The sequence below is a fragment of the Cyprinodon tularosa genome, unplaced genomic scaffold, assembly GCF_016077235.1.
Source record: "Cyprinodon tularosa strain WSP-4 unplaced genomic scaffold, ASM1607723v1 ctg1, whole genome shotgun sequence".
Taxonomy (NCBI): domain Eukaryota; kingdom Metazoa; phylum Chordata; class Actinopteri; order Cyprinodontiformes; family Cyprinodontidae; genus Cyprinodon; species Cyprinodon tularosa.
The window spans coordinates 3,806,881-3,825,601 of record NW_024037781.1 but is presented as its reverse complement, the minus strand read 5'-3'; the positions used below and the strand labels follow the sequence as shown (position 1 = coordinate 3,825,601).

General features: G+C 37.1%; 1 protein-coding gene across 1 annotated transcript; it reads left to right on the top strand.

Moving 5' to 3' along the window:
* Positions 1-907: 907 nt before the first annotated feature.
* Positions 908-6,818, top strand: LOC119784651 (SLIT and NTRK-like protein 5). The gene is made up of 2 exons (XM_038286855.1): positions 908-1,798; positions 3,057-6,818. Exon 2 carries the CDS (start codon positions 3,116-3,118, stop codon positions 5,738-5,740), a length of 2,625 nt encoding a protein of 874 aa, XP_038142783.1. The 5' UTR covers positions 908-1,798; positions 3,057-3,115; the 3' UTR covers positions 5,741-6,818.
* Positions 6,819-18,721: the final 11,903 nt, after the last annotated feature.

Below are 18,721 nucleotides of genomic sequence, written 5' to 3'. Positions count from 1 at the left end.
AAGAATTTGCCTTATTGAAAAAAAAGTAACCTAGTTGGTGGGAGGGGTTGCTTTCCTTTTTCTTTTTGGTCCTGAGAAAGAAAAACATGTGATTTTCATTTTTATTTTCTAGTTCTTTCTATTTTTTTGATAAATAAAAACAACAAATAAACTTGACATGGTGCACATCTAGGGTCCTTTGCACCATAAGACTGAAAAAAAGCACATAAAGAACTGGTTGCATTTACAACAATTAATCATTGATTCTGAGTAAAACTTGCTGAGCTTTGTTGTGTCTGAAGAAAAACTTCCCCCTAGCATGATGCTGCCACCATTATGCTTCTCAGTTTTTGCTTTTTTTCCTCTTAATGGTTTATAGCAAACTTATAATAAGACTTTTTTGTATTATTTCACAATGATTGCTTTTTTTTCTGCAAGTTGTAGTAGTAGTAATAGACTTGCAGAGTCCAGAATTAATAGTTGAGCTACTGAATGATTTTCTCAGCGGAGCTGTGGATCTTTTTTACTTCATAATTCCTTTTTATATTGGTCTGTGATATAATATCTTAATAAGAAATGAAATGTTTTAGCTGTAATCTGAAAAAATAAACAAAAGTTAGGAAGGAGAAAACTACTGCAACGATCCAAACTCACTGGTTAAGTCAGTCAAATGAGACATAGGTCAAGGGGCGTTTTTTTTCGAGTACTCTTCCTGACAAAAAAGACAACCTCTGAGTGCGTGCATCATTCATAACGAATCAAGCAGCTTCCTGTGCCCAGCTGCGCCTCTCAGACGCTTGTTGCTGCTGCAAAGAATACCTTGTTTAATCATCGTGCTGCCCTCTGCGGGTCTTCTTCGAGCCTCCTCCTTCCCACATAACCAAGCTTCTTTTTTTCTCTCTCTCTCTCCACCCACCCTCCTCTACATAACGATACACCCTTTAAGACTATTGCACGCATTAAATTGCTTTTCATTCCCGAACTGGGCGGCAGATCATTTCCCAAGAATGATTACTGTTTGGATGATGATTTTTGCAAAAGGTTGAATTGTCACCCTGCTGTTGCTTTGCGCCAGTCTGAGATCAAGTTCTACTAGTTGGTGGGGGGAAAAAAAGGTTTTGGTGGAAAGATCAAGCTTGTGCACAACACCAATGCTGGATATCGCATGACCGATGCAGAGCTGCAGAGAAAGAGAGAGACACTGAGAGAGAGAGAGAGCAAGGGAGAGAGAGGGAGAGGACGGGGGGGTCGGGATTCTTGCGTTCGGGGAGAAAGCTGGAAGAGCATATTCGCTGATCTGCGCTCGCTTTGGACGGTGGCTAAAAAAAAAAGAAAAAAGACGCGCATACTTCCAGTCGGTGCGCATTTGGAGGGAAGTCAAGGTTTAAAAATGCATGCGGCAAACCCGGTGTGATGTGATGTTGGATTACAGCGCTCTTTTCTCAGCCATGTATGAACTTTGGTTCTGGCTGCTCTTCCGAGACGACGCCGCTGATTTCAGCCGGTCGGACTCGGGAGCCGCGCTGGCGTGAATGAGCTCTCCCCCCTCCTTCTCCCGGATCAGACGCCACTCTTAACAAGCGGCTGCTGTATGGAGCCTAACACAGAGGAGACTTGACTTGTTTGTTTATTTAATTCTTTTTTTTTTTTTTTTTTTTTTTTTTTATGTTTTTACTTTTTGAATAAACTGATTTGCGATCGAATGAAGGACGGCTGAAAATCACAGGCGGAGGAAAAGATAAATCAATGTTTCCCACTAAGATTGGAGAGAAAAGACCGTGATTTTCGGGATGCCTTGACGTTCAGAGGGATCAGCACGGTAAGATATCTATGATTCATCCATAAAGCCCCCTCGAATTTAGAGGTTTTCCACTGTAGGTTGTAAGATTTTTTATGGGGATCTGTCCATGGTGCTGAAATCTCTGTCTGCCCACCCCCTACCATCACAACCACCCTTTCTCTGCCTTTTACTGCATTAGCGAAGTTGATACGATTTAAGACAGTTTAGAAAAAGGTATGCGTGTCGCTTTTCCTTACCTTTACAAAAATGCCTTCCAAGTTATTAATAATAACCAGTGTTAACTAACCAGTGCCTCATGTAGGTTAAATGTTTCTATTAAATGTGACTATAAAAATCGATATCACTACTTGGAAATGTCTTAAATGAGACTATTTGGAAGGAATTCGATAAACACAGATCATATGTGTGTGTGTGTGTGTGTGTAAATCCCCATGCACGAGAAGCCAAAAGGAAAAACAATATGTAACCCCTCTATAGCAGCAGATTCACTGCCGCCTCATCTCCTAGTTACTTACCAGAGATCAACAGCCCCTCATGCCATCTTCGTCTTTGATCAACTTCTCTCCATATTTTTTTTTTCTTTGCCTTATGGCAACACAGATTCCATTGCCTTCCTAGGCTGTATATGTTTTTCCCCTCTCCAAGATTTACAGTCTCTTTTTTCTTTTTTTTTTCAATCGTTTCTTTCGAGAGAGATCCATATTTTTCTTTTCCTTTTGCACCATTTTCTTTTCAGTACCCCCCACCCACCCCCCCACAAAAACAAATGCAACTGAGAATACATTTAATGATGCCGCTCTCGAAAGAAATTCTGTGTCCTCATGTTGCTATTTGCTCTCAGTCGGGAAAGAAGCCAGACAGTTTGGCCACAGTTTGCCGGGGGGAGTTTTTTTTTTTTTTTTTTTTTCCGGATTCCTTATTAGAAACCGATGGAAGATTCCCGTGTAGGTACTTAGGAGGAGAAGGGTGGTGGATTTTTTTTTGTTTCTCTCCAGGATGAATTGGAAATCATTAAATCAACAACATACCCATCGTTCAAGTTTGTAGTTATTAAACACTGAACGTGCAGCCCATCTGCATTCTGATCAACCTTCAAAAGGCCTACTTGTTTTGCCTATGCTCCATGAATACTCACAGGGTCTCAGTTCATTTAGGAGGCAGCTATGCAGTTTTATAAATGTTGCACGTGTCATGCATTTCCTGTGCAGTATAAAATAGAACCCCTCCTTTTTCTATTTTCTTCCACCCCCTCTCCCCATATTTTCTCCCTTTATAGATGACACCTCACACTGGCACCACACTCGAGTGAGCCGGGACATCCTCTCCCAGGACAAAATGCATATCTGGATTCTAAAAATAATCCTTCTGATTGCATCATCTCCGAGGCTGGTCGAGATGTATGACAATTATGGGGAGATCTGCCGGAGCCTGTGCACGTGCGATGAGAAGGAGGGGATCCTGACGGTGAGCTGCGAGGACCGGGGGATTGTCAGACTGACCGAAATCAGCCCGGTTCAGTACCCAATGTACCACCTCCTGCTGACAAGGAACCTCCTCAAGAAGCTGTCTGTCAATGATTTCATCAATTACACTGGGGTTACCATCCTGCACTTGGGGAACAATGATATCTCTGAGATTGAGTCAGGTGCCTTCAATGGACTCCAGGGATTAAAAAGGTTGCACCTGAATAACAACAAGATTGACCTTCTGAGGGATGACACTTTTACAGGTCTGGAAAGTTTGGAATACCTTCAAATAGATTATAATTATATTACAAACATAGAGCCCAATGCGTTGAGCAAACTACACCATCTAACAGTAATGATTTTGAATGATAATTTACTCTCTGCCCTCCCCCCAAATATATTCCGGAATGTCCCCCTTACACATTTGGATCTGAGGGGGAACCGACTAAAAATGTTTCCTTACATTGGCCTCTTGGAGCACATGGACAAAGTTGTGGAATTACAGCTTGAGGAAAATCCGTGGAACTGCTCCTGTGAGCTCATTGCTCTTAAAGCTTGGCTTGAAAGCATAGCGTACACCGCTTTGGTTGGAGAGGTAGTGTGCGAGACACCTTTCAGGCTTCATGGCAGAGACCTGGATGAGGTGACCAAGCAGGAGTTGTGTCCGCGGAGACCCATTGAGGACACAGTCAGGCCTGCACCACCCAGCAGCACCAATGGATATTATCAAACCACACCTGCTGCTGTCACAGTCTCTGCCACCTCTCCAGCTGTTTTTAGGTCCTCCTCCAGGCCTACCAAGGGTCCACGGCAATTTAACAGAACTAGGTTAAAGCCCACCGCTCGGTTACCGGGTGGTAACCCGTATAACTATGGCCCCATCATGACTTTTCAGACCAAATCTCCTGTGCCTTTGGACTGCCCCACTGCCTGCACATGTAATCTGCAGATTTCTGAAATTGGGTTAAATGTCAACTGCCAAGAGAGAAAGATTGAAAGCATTTCTGATCTAAAACCCAAGCCATACAACCCTAAAAAAATGTATCTTACTGGAAATTACATCCCTGTGGTGCGAAGATCTGATTTTGTTGATGCTACTGGATTGGATTTGCTTCACCTGGGAAACAACAAGATAAGTGTGATTCATGACAGGGCTTTTGGGGATTTAACAAACTTGCGTCGGCTGTATTTAAATGGTAATCTCATGGACAGACTTACAGGGGAGATGTTTTTTGGCTTGCAGAACTTGCAGTACCTTTATTTAGAGTACAACAATATCAAGGAGGTGGAGGCTGGCACTTTTCGCTACCTGCCTAATCTGCAGCTGCTTTTCCTCAACAACAACCTCCTTAAAACTTTACCCATGGGCATCTTTTCCAGCCTCTCTCTGTCTCGGCTTAATCTGCGCAGCAACCATTTCCAAAACCTGCCTGTTAGCGGTGTTTTAGATCAGCTCAAGTTACTTGTACAGATAGATCTGTTTGACAATCCTTGGGACTGTTCATGCGACATAGTGGGGATGAAGATATGGCTCGAGCAGCTCAGTGCAGGCACAGTAGTTAATGAGGTTGTGTGTAAGACGCCCACACGGCACACTGGGATGGATCTGCGTTCAATCCACTCTGAGCAGTTGTGCCCAGACTACACTGATTCTTATATCTCACCAACTCCCCCCACAGAGGAGCCCATGGACGACCATGTTGTCACAACAGATGCTCCCCCGAAATTTAACACCACCAGGAGCACGGTTCCCCTGTCAGTCCTCATCCTTAGCCTCTTGCTGGTTTTCATCATGTCTGTCTTTGTTGCTGCAGGGCTCTTTGTTGTAGTAATGAAAAGGCGCAAAAAGTCACAAAGCGACCGCACTAGCACCAACAATTCTGACGTTAGCTCCTTTAACCTGCAATACAGCCTTTATAGCAATCGCTCTGGCCCAAAAGTCAAAGCCCCAGTTGGTCACGTTTATGAGTATATTCCCCACCCCATGGGGCACATGTGCAAAAACCCTATTTATAGGTCGCGAGAAGGAAATACAGTGGAGGATTACAGAGACCTGCACGAGCTCAAGGTGACATATCGGAGTACCCAGGATGAGGAGAGGGATGGTAGCACCTTGAGGAGTCCTGCCTACAGCGTCAGCACCATCGAGCCGCGTGACAACCCCTCACCTGTTCAGGATGCAGACCATTTTTTCAGGGGCATTCTGGAGCCGGATAAGCAGTCCCCGCATCAGTCTATCCCATCGATCCCAGCAGCCAATTTAGAGTACAAGTACACTGGGCCTGTGTCATACACATACAACCCAAATTTTGATGTCAGACGGCAGTTCTTGCACCCGGAGAGGATAAGAGAAACTGTGCTCTACAGCACAGCACCCAGTACTGTTTATGTAGAGCCCAACAGGAACGAATATTTGGAACTTAAAGCTAAACTGCAATCTGAGCCTGATTACCTCGAGGTCCTTGAGAAACAGACCACCTTTAGTCAGTTTTGAGCAACACAGTCGGTAATGTTAATGAGACACTTTCTCTGTTGAAACTCCTTAAAAGAGTGGCTCAGTTTATTATAGGGTGCCTTGGCACAGAAACACACAAGCGAAGGCAAGGGAGCTAGGACGGGGTGTGCCGAACAATCAATTCTTTCTGAAACTCGACAGCAAGAAAAGGGATACAGCTGTCTGACACATAGATGAACAAACTCCACTGACGATGCAAATTTTATTTTTTTAAAGAGAAGATGGAATAGCATAAAATGTAAGTGTACTGGTAAATCCTATTCAACTTCATTTTCAGGAATATAACCGTACATAAAAAAAAAGGTATATTGTGAATCAGAAGAGAGAAATTGTTTATAAAATCCCTCCTGGACAAAAAAGAGAGAAAAGAAACACTTGTACAGCAGATGATCAGAACTGTGTAGGACTATTTTCTGCTGTAGTCTGTAAGTAAATATTTATTAATATAATCTGCCATGTCTTTTAAAAAAAACAACTTTGATTCTACATCAGATATTAACTGTGTCATATTCCATGATCTTCTGGAAAAAAAGGCTTATGTTTGTAGTTTCATTTACTGTAGCTCTGCATTGTAACAGTGGCTTTTTTATTTTCTTTGAAAGTGGCACACCCCCAATTGTTCAAAAACAGACTGCATCATTTGAAGATCCAAGAAAAAAGGGAAAAAAATAGTGTCTTTGTATGCTTTCTGCACTTTTTTGAAATTGGAAGGCAGGTTTGCCTTCATTGAGCTCTCATAAAGGAGATTATGATATTAAAAATGAATATGAGTATTCATTCTTAATATATAGAAATGATATGTTATCAAAACTAAATTCTTAAATATTTGAATTATTCATTATGTTGTGTAATACTGATATTTTAATCTCTGTAACACCTATTTTTATACAAGCATTGGCAGATTCTCTATCCCTTATTAGTTTCTTTGTTTTGATTGCTTTGCACTTATTGCACTATATTGACCAAACTATGTTATTGTCATCAAATAAAAAAAGATGTCAGGTTCATATATTGTGCTTATGAGGAAAAGTAAAGTGTTTGATTGGTATGAAGACGACCATCTGAGTTGGGTTGATTGTAACTTAATTTTTTACATCATCTAACAGTATATTTGTTAAGAAGCAGCGATACAGTATGTGCTTCACTTAAAGGGGGCTGCTTGTGTCTCAGAGAGGAATGAAATCAATGGTGATTCAATCAATGAGCATTTAAACCTTTGCAATTATTCCATGACAACTGCATCCACATTACTGCTTGTCGAGCGACAAGGAGGTCATTTATATAAACATAATTGGAGGTGACTTGGAGCTTCTGGAAAGCCAGTGGTTATCAACTTTGACTGTATTCAAAATGTACAGCTGGACTGAGGTAGATCGGTTTTTTTAATTTTCTGTTCAGATTGCCCTTTTTTAGTTTCTTTATAAATGTTTAGAATAACTAATCTATAGGTATAAAAATGATTAAATTTAGAATACAATTCATTTGGTTTTATATGTATATAGTAATTAGATTATTATTATTATTATTATTATTATTATTATTATTATTATTATTATTATTATTATTATTATTATTATTATTATTATTATTATTATTATTATTATTATTATTATTATTATTATTATTATTATTATAGTACACTCCCTTCTAGCTGGTTGTGGTTTTGATCCCTGTTCCAGCCAGTTGAGTCTAATCAGATATGACCAATTATGACCACAATCAGACCAATATATAAGATGAAATCCTCTTGGAAGAGGAGGTTTTATCAATCACTTGGTCACATTTCTTCTCTCCAGCTTCTGCCATCAGTAGAGATCCACAGTATGCTCAATTACAATTAACACAAAGATATCTAGGTACAATTTGGCAATACCCAACCCCCATCCCATCCAGCTTGGATGCTTTTATTGTTTAGATACTATATTTCAAATGTCATGCTTTCATTTTTCTGCTTCTTGATGATTTATTTATTATACCTACATAATTAGATCCTAACTACTTTTAATTCTTATAACTAATGTGTATTTTAATGGCTAAAGTTGATGCTGGAGACATTTTGTAATGGTAAGAACAAGACCAGAAAGAATAAAGTATGAAAAGAAAAAGAATGGCCCCACAGTAGGTTTATCGTTAGTACAAAATATTTAGTGGTGGATTTCCTTTTGTTTAAGAAAAAGCACCACAAAAAAATAAATAAATAAAATTGCAAAGTGCAAAATGGTAAAGCTCTAAAATGACAAGCAAAAGTCTCATCTTCAAACATAAAAAAACAAAACAAAACACTTACAAATATTTGCTTTAAATAAAAACATGCAGATTCAAGAGGAAGTTTGCAAATTCCAAGTTCAAACTTTTGGGGGAAAAAAAAAAAAAAAAATGAATGCCATGTTGTTGGCATGTAACCTCCAGTGACAGATGGATGTTTTTCTTTTTTCTTTTTTTTTTTTTTACATGCGCAGAAAAAATGTGACATACAAAAGGAATGAATTTTCAAAGGTAAAAAGCAAAAGTGTTAATCTTACATTTATGTTAAATGCAGCTCTTAAATTGAAAGTATATTGATTCTCTAAAGTGGATGTGTTAATTTGTGTTTGGCAGATACACAATTCCCTCAACTTAAAATGCAAAGCAGGGTCCATAAAAATGCAAGAGACTGCCCTCGTGCCACCATTTTCAGTGTGCAGCGAGCGTCACCATTTAGGAATTCAAGCTCTCTCTCAGCAGAGACAGACGGCATCTTTCCGGAGACGAGGCCTGCCGACTAATTCTCAACTCACAGGGAATTATTTGGAATTAAATGAATTTATAATTAAACCATCTCTGTGCGCAAAGAGCTGTTATATAACTGTTTACGTTTTTTCACTACCAAGTCCATCGTGGTGCCTGCTGCTTCCCTTATTAAAAAAAATGTAACGCTCTGGGTCCTCATCGTTTTCAGAGAAGCTCAGAATGAGAGCAGAAGGCAACCATTTGGGAGATGAGGAGTCCTGGTACTCACTGTAACTGTGGATGTGTCATACATGTTGCAGGGAGATGTGAATCATAGCCAAGGAGTGTGTGCATTCAACCAGCATCGGTGGCCCATAGGGTACTCATAGTTTCTGACATGGAATTATATTTATTTTTATGATGCTCATTTTGCAAAACGCTTTGCACCTGAGCAACACAGTGACAAATGTTTAAACAGTGGCGCAGATGGCTGTGTGGAGTTTTTATTAATTTATTTTAATATCCTGGAATTACATTTTTTTTTTTTCATGTTGGATGACAAATTATTTGGGCACACTGATGAAATCAATTAATCATTTGTTCCAAATAGGTTTGTCATTACTGTGTGTGTGAGTATGAACATTTATCCAACACAGAATGTGTGTTTTATTGCTGCTTTGACCCAGCTTAAAGTCCCAGTGTAATATACTTGTATTAGGCATCCAGTTGGTAGAAATTCCAATGTGCGCATTAGATCAGATTAAAACCAGAATTGATCAGAAAATCATTGAATTTTCAGGCCTAGATACAGGTATGGATGCTGTTGTCAGAGAAATCCTCCATCCTTGCTCTAAACGTAGCAGAGAGAGCTCATCAGACAGTATCTCCATCCGAGCCCCTCTCAAATGGGAAAGCTAAGAGACACGGGTGATGGGCAGCCGGCGTTCCCGTACGCTCTCCGCTTTCACACCATTTGAGAGTTAATCAATGCGGAAGCAGAGTGGCACAGCGCATGAAACCTGTCCAAGCTGCACCAAGTGTTGGCTCATCACTTCAGCTATTTTCAGTGTGTGGAGTTGAACTTGCCTGGCAATTATTTTTGAACAGTGTTCTAAAAAATAGAACTAATTAAACAAAAACTTTTTTTCTGGAACTGATTTAGACAAGTTTTGCTCAGACTCGTATTTAATGGCTTCTCAGATGGCGTTGGCAGGATTAGATGTTTATTGTAAACAGAATAAGTGTGATGCTACACATGTGCAGGGCTGTATTAACCAGCAATAAGGCCTGGGGCCAAAAATAAACTCAAGGTCCCCTTTTTTGCAACCACCTGTAATCAACTCTGGAAATTAGATATATTTCACACATATTAACTAATTCTTAGTATAGTTTGGATGACAAATCTTAATTTGAAGCAGTTGGATTAAGGTAACAAAGAAGTACACATCAAAGCAAATACATTTAGATTGGGTTGATTTAATAGCTAAGCAAACACAATGTTTATATAAAAAAAAGAAGCATAGGATGTAAGCATTCTGTTTCCTCGGGTTCTACCAGTTGGATTTTCAAGTGGACTAATACAATAATTCAATCTTGGTTGACTGCAATCTAAACGGTAAATAAAATAATATTTAAGTAGTTTTTATAAGAAATGAACTAGAGACATTGCAAATCTTTTCTAGGGGGGTATAAAGTGATTGTTTTAATCGCCATTCTATGAGTTCTTGTTAGCAATTCTTAAGGCTCTGCTTTTTTGTAGTTTTCCACTTTCTTATTGTTTTTGGTTTATTATTTTCATTTCCATTAACAAATGTCATATGTAGTTACACAATATTATGCAGTGAGGTCATTACAACTCAAAACTTAGTATCTTAGTTGGAGTTATTTCTTGATTAAACCATTTAGTTCCTCTTTATGCATCTGCGTTTACAATCAGACACTGCAACCATATGTGTTAATGATAACTATGCTAATAAAGTCTCTGTCCCCTGTATACTGAGCGATCCAGAGAGGGAACATTTTCCATATGCTCGAATGAAGTTTCACCTGCCACTGCCCCTTCCCTTTCTCACCATTGATGCCTCATTCTTCAGTGTTGCCTCGCTTTCCACTGCCACCCGGTCTCCATGATGATGTGAGCAATTGAGTTCAAGGAGATCTGGGTAATTGAGAGGGCAGGGATGGCATCTGACAGGCACCGATGGCTTCAATGATTACTTTAATCAGAGTGGTTAATGGAATTCCTTCAGGCATGTAGAAATGCTCAAATGTTCATCAGCACTCAACCGATTTCTACCCCCCGTCGCTGCCAAACGCCTCCTCTTCTACCTCACGTCGCCATAATTACTGATCAGTTTCCCTTCCTTTCCCAGCCTCTACTTTCCACGGTACTCCAATCATGTACATTTTGTTTGTTCCTGTTATCATAAATGGGTAGTAAGAATTGTTATGTACCGGCACTAGGCTACTTTATGGCCAAAATGCATTATGGATGAAGCGTTTTAACATAAAATGCCATGGTAAAGCTCTTAACATCCATAGAGACAGTCAAGGACTTGGTCACAGTGACTTCTGTTCAAGCATGTTCTTATATAGATAAAAAGCACTTTAGGTTTAAGTGCAATGCTTGTATTTTACAGTAAATGCAAATTAAAGAGGGCTGATTTAGTATTTAGAGTATATATCTATAAATCTATAAATCACCTACTTAAATCAGGTGAACTTTCCATTCTGTTCAAATTCTGGCAAATTTCGGACGCAAAAGTTCTGGCAAATTTCTTAACTAAATTGGCCTCTCACATTTCAATTGTCTAAGCCTTTTGACTTTTAATTGATTAGACTTTAAAGTCAAGTGTGCCATTCACCAATCAAAAAAACTTGATGTCAACGCAGTCTCCTTTTACTGTTCAAGGTCATTTATTTACAGTATGTAATAAAAATTTAACAAATGTGACATCAGCTATCAATGTGTAAAATATTTCTGGCCTCTGTTTGTTAATATGAGCTTTACATAAGTTATTTTATAGGATGCATTTTAAATAAATTAGAGCTGCACTAAGGCATTAGAAATTGAGTTTATCCACTGTTCTAGACAGTATGTTACTTTACTGACACTTCATCAGTGTAGTTTCCTGACAATTCAGAATGGTGGAGTATTTTCATGGAGAATAAGATTTTAATTACCTGCCAGTTACCACAATACTTTACCAAAATGTTTTAACCTTAATTCAAAGGCAACTAATTAGAATTCCCCTGCAGCTCCAGATAATACTGTACTTATGTGAAACACAATAACCGGTCCCTCAGCAGTTTGAGATGACAGACTGCATTTACTCTTCTATTTAATTAGATTGATTTATTTAAAAAAAGTAAAATATATTGTAGCTTTAAAGATAACATGAATTACATAGAAAATCTGTATTTGATGATATTCACCACTACATATAATACTGAATTGCATTTTGACATTTTTTGTTTAAAATATTTTTGTCATTGCAAACAGAAATATAAAGGTGTTTATGGTGATGGTGTTTTATGTTCATATCATCTCTAACTACTTGAATGTTTAATCTTTTTTTAACACTACTCTGTAAAACATTGTTATTGTTTGGTTTATTTTAAATATCATATAACACACTGTTTTATTTGTTAAAGTAATTTAATATTAATGATCAAGGGAATTAACTTCTTTATTTTGCTTTGGAAATCTTGTTATCTTGTAATCAAAAGCTTTAAAACTCAAAAACTCTCTTTGCCTTTACTGTAAATGATATTAAGTAAAACACTGCAAATAGTAACTACCCTATGTTAGTGAATGCACATGGTACTCCTACTTACTGAAGCTGATTCTTCCTTTGATAAAGCGATGTGGATGGAACTAATGGACTCCTTACAATCCTGCCTTAACCTTCACCTCACAGTTCAGTCTGAATAGTGGATGATGAAGTTAATATAGAGATGGGAATCCTTCATGCAAAATGAAGATGGATTATAATTACTCTGGGAGCTATTATTTCAAATGTATCAGTCTGTTTCCAGTTTGTAATAATGTTGCAAAGCTTTATCAGTAGTGATAATAAGGTATGGGCAGAAATGTTTTATTAAATGTATAAAACTGCCCTTTTTGTATAATTTGAAATGCTCCTATGATGTGGAAAATTGTTTTTATGTTGTTTTTAGTGTTTTGCTTTTTGTCATGTTTTCACTTTCCTCCTCCAACCACTTCTGCAGCCTCCTAGCCACCTCCTCCAGTTTAGCTTGCCCTCCTTTTTGGTTCCTGTTGGGTAACACAGCAGTATTCATCAGGCCTCCCCCGTTTTGTTTGTTTGTTTATGGCGGCTGCACCCGCTGATCCAGAGCCGCAGTAACCCTGTCGTTTGATAAATGGCAACCATAGCATTACTGACTCCCCAGCCGAGCCTGGTGACGCCTGGCCAAAAAAACAACAGGTTGATGTATGGCTTCCTTTACACTATCAAGTAATTTAAGTAGAGCCCATCCAGGCTCACTGCTTCTACTGTATGCTTTTATTTGCTTGGAACTCTGCCATGTCCTGCCCTGCCTTGTATGTGTCATTGATTTTAAAACTGAACAGTAGTTGCTAGGGGACGTGCAGATTTTACTGATTTTATTAGATGTTGTGTTTTTGAAAATTATTAGATGTTGTGTTTTTTTTTGTTTTTTTTTTTTTCGAAAATTGACAATGGAACCAAAAGGTCAGAAAACATTTATATCAATATTTAGGCCATTGTTGAAGTGTGTCTGTGTTTTATACAGATAAATTAAAATTAGACTTAAATTAAGCCCAGTACAGAAATTCCCAAAAAATGGGATATATTCAAAATGCAATAAAGTTTTCACAGCATTATGTTGTTGTTATGCTTAGTTGAGATGCAGCCTTATTTTGAATTGCATTGATTCTTTTTTTCTTCTTTCTACGAACAATACTCCACATCACAATGTATTTTTTTTTATGCATGATGCTGAACATTTATTGCAGGAAAAATAAGTAGTCAAAGCCTTTGTTAAATACTTTTATAAACCTGTATCAATCAAAGCCTCCAATCTATTTAAATATGACACTCAAAGCTTAGTGTAGCTATCTTTAGGCAGTTTGGCCTGTTTCTCTTTGCAGTGCAACTCAAACTGCCCCGGGTTTGGATGAGAGATGTCTGTTTGCAGCCATTTACAGATCTCTCCAGAGATTTTTTTTGTCAGATTCAACTCTGGACTCTGGCTTGGTCACTCCAGAAGATTCACAAAGTGGTTCTGAAGCCAGAGATCTTGGTTGTTTGCTTTTGGTTGTTCTGCTATAAAATGAACCACTGCCCCAGTCCTTGTTCCATTTATGAATGATGAAGGTCATTGTGCTAATTTAGACCTTCAAAGCAGCAGAAATTGTTCATTGTATCATTGCCCATATTTATTGCTAAATATAATCCGGTCTTGAAGAATTGATGAGTCCTTTAACTTTATCATTTATGTTTTTGTTCTGATAGGCACTGTTAACTATGGAACCTTGCAAAGACTAGTGTTTCACTATTCAAGTCACGTCCAATTTACTAAATGAATCCATTTAGCCGAATGAAACATCTCATAGATGACCAGTGAAAAAAGTATGCATGTGAGCTGTATTTCTAACTTAATTGTAAGGTTACATATAATGATGTAAAAGTGATTTCTTTGTTTTGTGTTTTCTTTTTTTTTCAATCAATTTCCAAAATCTTCAAGAAAAATGTTTTATTTTGTCATAAAAGGGTGTTTTGTGTTGAAATTTGGGAATATAATTTTTTTTTCGGAATAAGGATTTAACATAATTAAATTAGGAGAAAAAGCAGTATTTTGAAAAAATTCCCTAGACAGAAAAATACTAACAACTGTGAATTTTGTTAAATTAGGAACTTTTTCCTCTACATTTAACATAAATTACTTTCAAGCAAAGTTTGTGATATGCAATAGATAAACTTTGAATAAATAACTATTGTGTCTTTAGGAAATAGTCTTTTAAGAATCCTGTGACCAGTTTGAAACCCTGATCTAAGGAGATGTCAAGCATTTGCTGTTTGACACACAGGCCAATATGGCCAAACTGAAAGTGCACTGTAAAGAAAAAAACAATGCTGAAATATATATTGCTTTTTTCTAGAAAAGAGAGCTGCAAACAATTAAAAAGTTTACATTTAAAAAGGGTCATAAAAGTTTTTACTTGTATGAAGATAACTATATAGTTTTCAAAATATTTTACCATGTTTTTAACAGGCTAATTTCATTTTTTAAAGGTCTATGAAATATTTTTGGTGTTTTCTAAAAATCCAAATGATAAATATGTGACTCTTCTTTGGAAATGAAAAAAAATATTATAATAGGCCCGTAAAAAAAAAAAAGAGTCTAGTAGAAAAAAAAAAAAGGTTCTACCTACTTTTTCAATTTCAGAGATTTTTCAGTGGGGGTAAAAAGTTAATCTGTGTCAAAGTGCTTTGAATATGTAAACATGTAGGTAGCACAAAACTATTCAAACAGCCTTAAATGGACTTTGGAAGCCCTTTTGACTCTTTAAAGCTCTTTAATCTAGAGATTTAAAGAGCTTTGGTATCTCCATTTTATATTTGAATGGTTAGCTCTATGTCTGGAGGTAGCTCATAAGGTAAAATGATCAAAGACTTAAAAATAATATATAAAAATAAACCTTAATTTGCAACAAATTGAAAAGACTTATAAAACCCAGTGCGATATACATTTCTCTCTGCTGAGGACTATGGAAAAACACACTGTCTTTGAGTTTCTGTAAAATTTTATTTCATATGATTTTATATATTTTTTTTTTGTTTACTTTTTAATTAGAGATTGCTTTAAAATGCTTCGGTCTGTCAAGATATGAAGGTTTCTGTATGCTAAACTCAGTTAGATGAAACCCATCCTCACATTTTACAATCAGGTAACAGTGATGATTAAAAGGTACACCTTTCAAATACAATTTCTATATTAGATTTCTTAGTTGTCTAAATACCTTAATCATTATCTATGAAGTAACTTTTGAGTCTGAATATCTTGTGACCAAATCGAAGCAAAATGTCAAGACTGTATAGTTTGAATAGCGTAATTCCTGCTTTGTACTTGCTTTTACTTAAAGTCAGCAATCAGTCCTCTTGTCTCTTCCATCAGTGATATGTTTTTCTGTGAAGTATTCTGTGCTGAGTGGAACTAGTTATTTACCCCTTAGGTTAAATTCAGTTATCTTTAAAGTGGAGACGTGTTTACTTGCGTCCGAGTTTGGTCCACAATAAGAATGTGTCGTCATTGGTAAAGTCGGCTCTTTAGCCGTATGTATGTGTCTCAAAGGGAGATAGCATGAAGAAAGGAGATGAGGCTTTGTGTGTGTGGGCGGTTTGCATCTTCTAGGGTCTTCAGTGCAAACGTACTCCTTTGTATCCACTTTACCTGCCTTCTGATTTACTGTAATATTGCACTTGATTCTTTCTTTATATATCCATTGGCTCCCTCTCTATCCTGTCCCCATTTTGTTGCCATCTCTGTGGCTTTGCACGGCGAGGAGTCTGCAGAAAACCGGGTTCTCGCTAAAGGAATTAGGCTGTGCGCTGGGAGATCGCTCAGATAATGAAATGGTGGGAGGTAGAAAAACTAATTTTCTCAGTTGTGAGAGAGAGAGAGACATACTAATGTGTCCATTGAAAAAAAGCATTGAGCAGCACTGACAAGAAAGAAAAAGACAATTCCAGAATCCAACAGTCTTATTTGATTTTAGCTCATGAGGAATGGAGTTGCTAAAAAGGATGAAGTTTGGCACGGACTCTATAACCGTTCAAAATGGACTGTTCCCGACAGAAAAACTATTGTTTTTCCGACTGTGTCCTCCTCCCGGAGCGTTCCGAGTGACAGTTTGCTTGTGTTTGGACAATGGCGAGGCTGAACTTGGCAGTGTGTGGGTGTGCTTGTTAAAAAGGGAAAAAAAGGCTACTGTGGAAGGGCTCTCAGAGCTCTTACAGCATTACTGACGTCAGCTACTTATGATGTTCTCAGTGTACCTGCGAATCTGTGTGTGTGTGAGTAGGCCTTGTGTATGAAAAGCAGAGAGTCATACTGGTGTAAAAAGAGGTGAATAATAAGTATGAAAACAAACTAAAGTGAAAAAAATGATGCAACATTGATTATTTATGTATTAATGGTACAGCTATAGACATGAACACATTTTATGTTTTAAATACTTAAACAGTTTTAAGATTTTCAGTAAGGTAAAACATTTAATCTAAAATGCAAGCTTGTTTTACGTTGGTATTTTTCTAATTTACAAAGCTTACCATATTTGGCTGTTGTATGTATAAAAATATCTTTAATCTTTATTTAATTGGATCAATGTTTTAAACTTTGAAGATGTGCAAAATATGTTTTAATAGTTTGTTATTGCAGTAGCACAAGATACAGATGTGAGCCAGATTTTTCTGTAAAATCAGCCTTAAACATTTGATTGCAGTTTTTTTGTGATACATTAACATATCATAGATACATTAGCAGGGAAACAGGAAATACTGAACAGAATAGAATAAGGATTCTTTAATATTTTAGAAAAGAAAACGTAATTCACATGTCTGGCCCATAAAGCCAGCTTCCACCTTTCTTTGCATGTTTCTTACTGTTTGTTTTTCCTTCAGTGCATAGTTCTAAAATCTTTGTGTTTTATAAAAATCACATATGAAACCTATATTATACATTAACAATTACTGGGAAACATAAGCAACATCACTTTTTAGGCTCAAAAAATAGAGAAATCCATAAAAAAAAACTAATCCCCCCCCCCCAAAAAAAAAGTGCATTTCGTTTTATTCAACGACCCATAATGGTGGTGGTGTCTGTCTGATATTACTGTCCAGAGCTAATGATATTCTATTTGTATACAAGGTTATTTGAATTACAATTTTACTTTATGAAGGAGAAATCAAACCGTGTAGCAAGTTTGATTAAAAGTCCAAGTTATTGTAGTACAGAAATAGACCATAACAAAGATATTCTACATGTGATATTTATCTTGTAAACTAAATAACTAAATATTAAATAAAAATAACAAATAAGTAAATTAAAAGCTTTGATTATGGTTTCCTTGTATATTTGACTTTTAGAAGGCAGAGTGGGCAATTATTGCTGGGCCAAGACATGGTATTTTGATGATTGCTAAGCTGAAGCTGAATCCAGAGGTAAATCAAGGTTTTAATTCATGGCAGTGAAGATTTATCCAGCCTGGTTATTGGCAGTTTGTACAAGATAAATATCAAATTTTTTAAAAGTGAAAATATAACTACAGTACATAATAGGTATTAAAACTGCTTCATGAGTGCATTTGTTAACATCAGTGTTCACAATTTTGGGAGTATCTATATATATTCCATAAAAATTTAAATAGTCATGACAAAATAGAAAAAAAAATCTCCATATGCTCAAAGGAGCCATTTTTTTTACAGGGTGAACTACGTTTTTATTTATTTCTTTTTATCTTAAAGAATGTCCTAAAAAAATCACTTCAAAATGAGGTTGTTGTATTTTGTTTAAATGAACTTATCTTCCAAGGTTGAACACCTTCTCTTCGGGGCTGGATACATGAATTTTATTAAATTTCCCATGCTTCCTCTTTTTAAACTCTTGAACACCAGAGCACAACCGCATATAATTCATTTTCTACTCTGTATCACAAGCAATTAACCTCCATCTTCAGCCTGCGTATCAGAAGGTTCAACTCAGAAACTTTATATTAGAAATCCTGCATTTCCACCTTCCTTCCCCCAGGTGACTGTGCACACCTGATCAAAAGCCAAATGATGCAAACGGCAGGAACAAGTTGGCGATGTGTATTAGATCTCATTTGCCATGTTAAAGTGTGTTAACAGGAGGAATTAGAACCAAATTAAACCACCAGAGATTTCCAACTCCTCTAACTGTCAAGACGTTATTACAGACTCCACATAAATGTGTAAGGTATCATGGGAGAAGGCGCTTATTGAATTATGCCAAAATTAACCCATTAGAAGGAAAGAATCAATCTAACTGGAGAGAGCATTGTTTCTACACAGAAAGTGATTTTTCATTCCATCTCACATACAGTTTGGAGGGACACCTTCAAGCCTCTTTTTTATTTATTGTGCCGACACTGCAGCTTTGTTACATGATAAATGGCTCAAAAAGCAATATAAATGGGTTTATGTAGTGACCTGTGGTAAAAATGCATTTGTAGGAGCAAACAATTTC

Bases quoted from the DNA above. Each gene is read 5' to 3' on its own strand.
- LOC119784651 (XM_038286855.1), top strand. From the start codon at position 3,116: ATGCATATCTGGATTCTAAAAATAATCCTTCTGATTGCATCATCTCCG.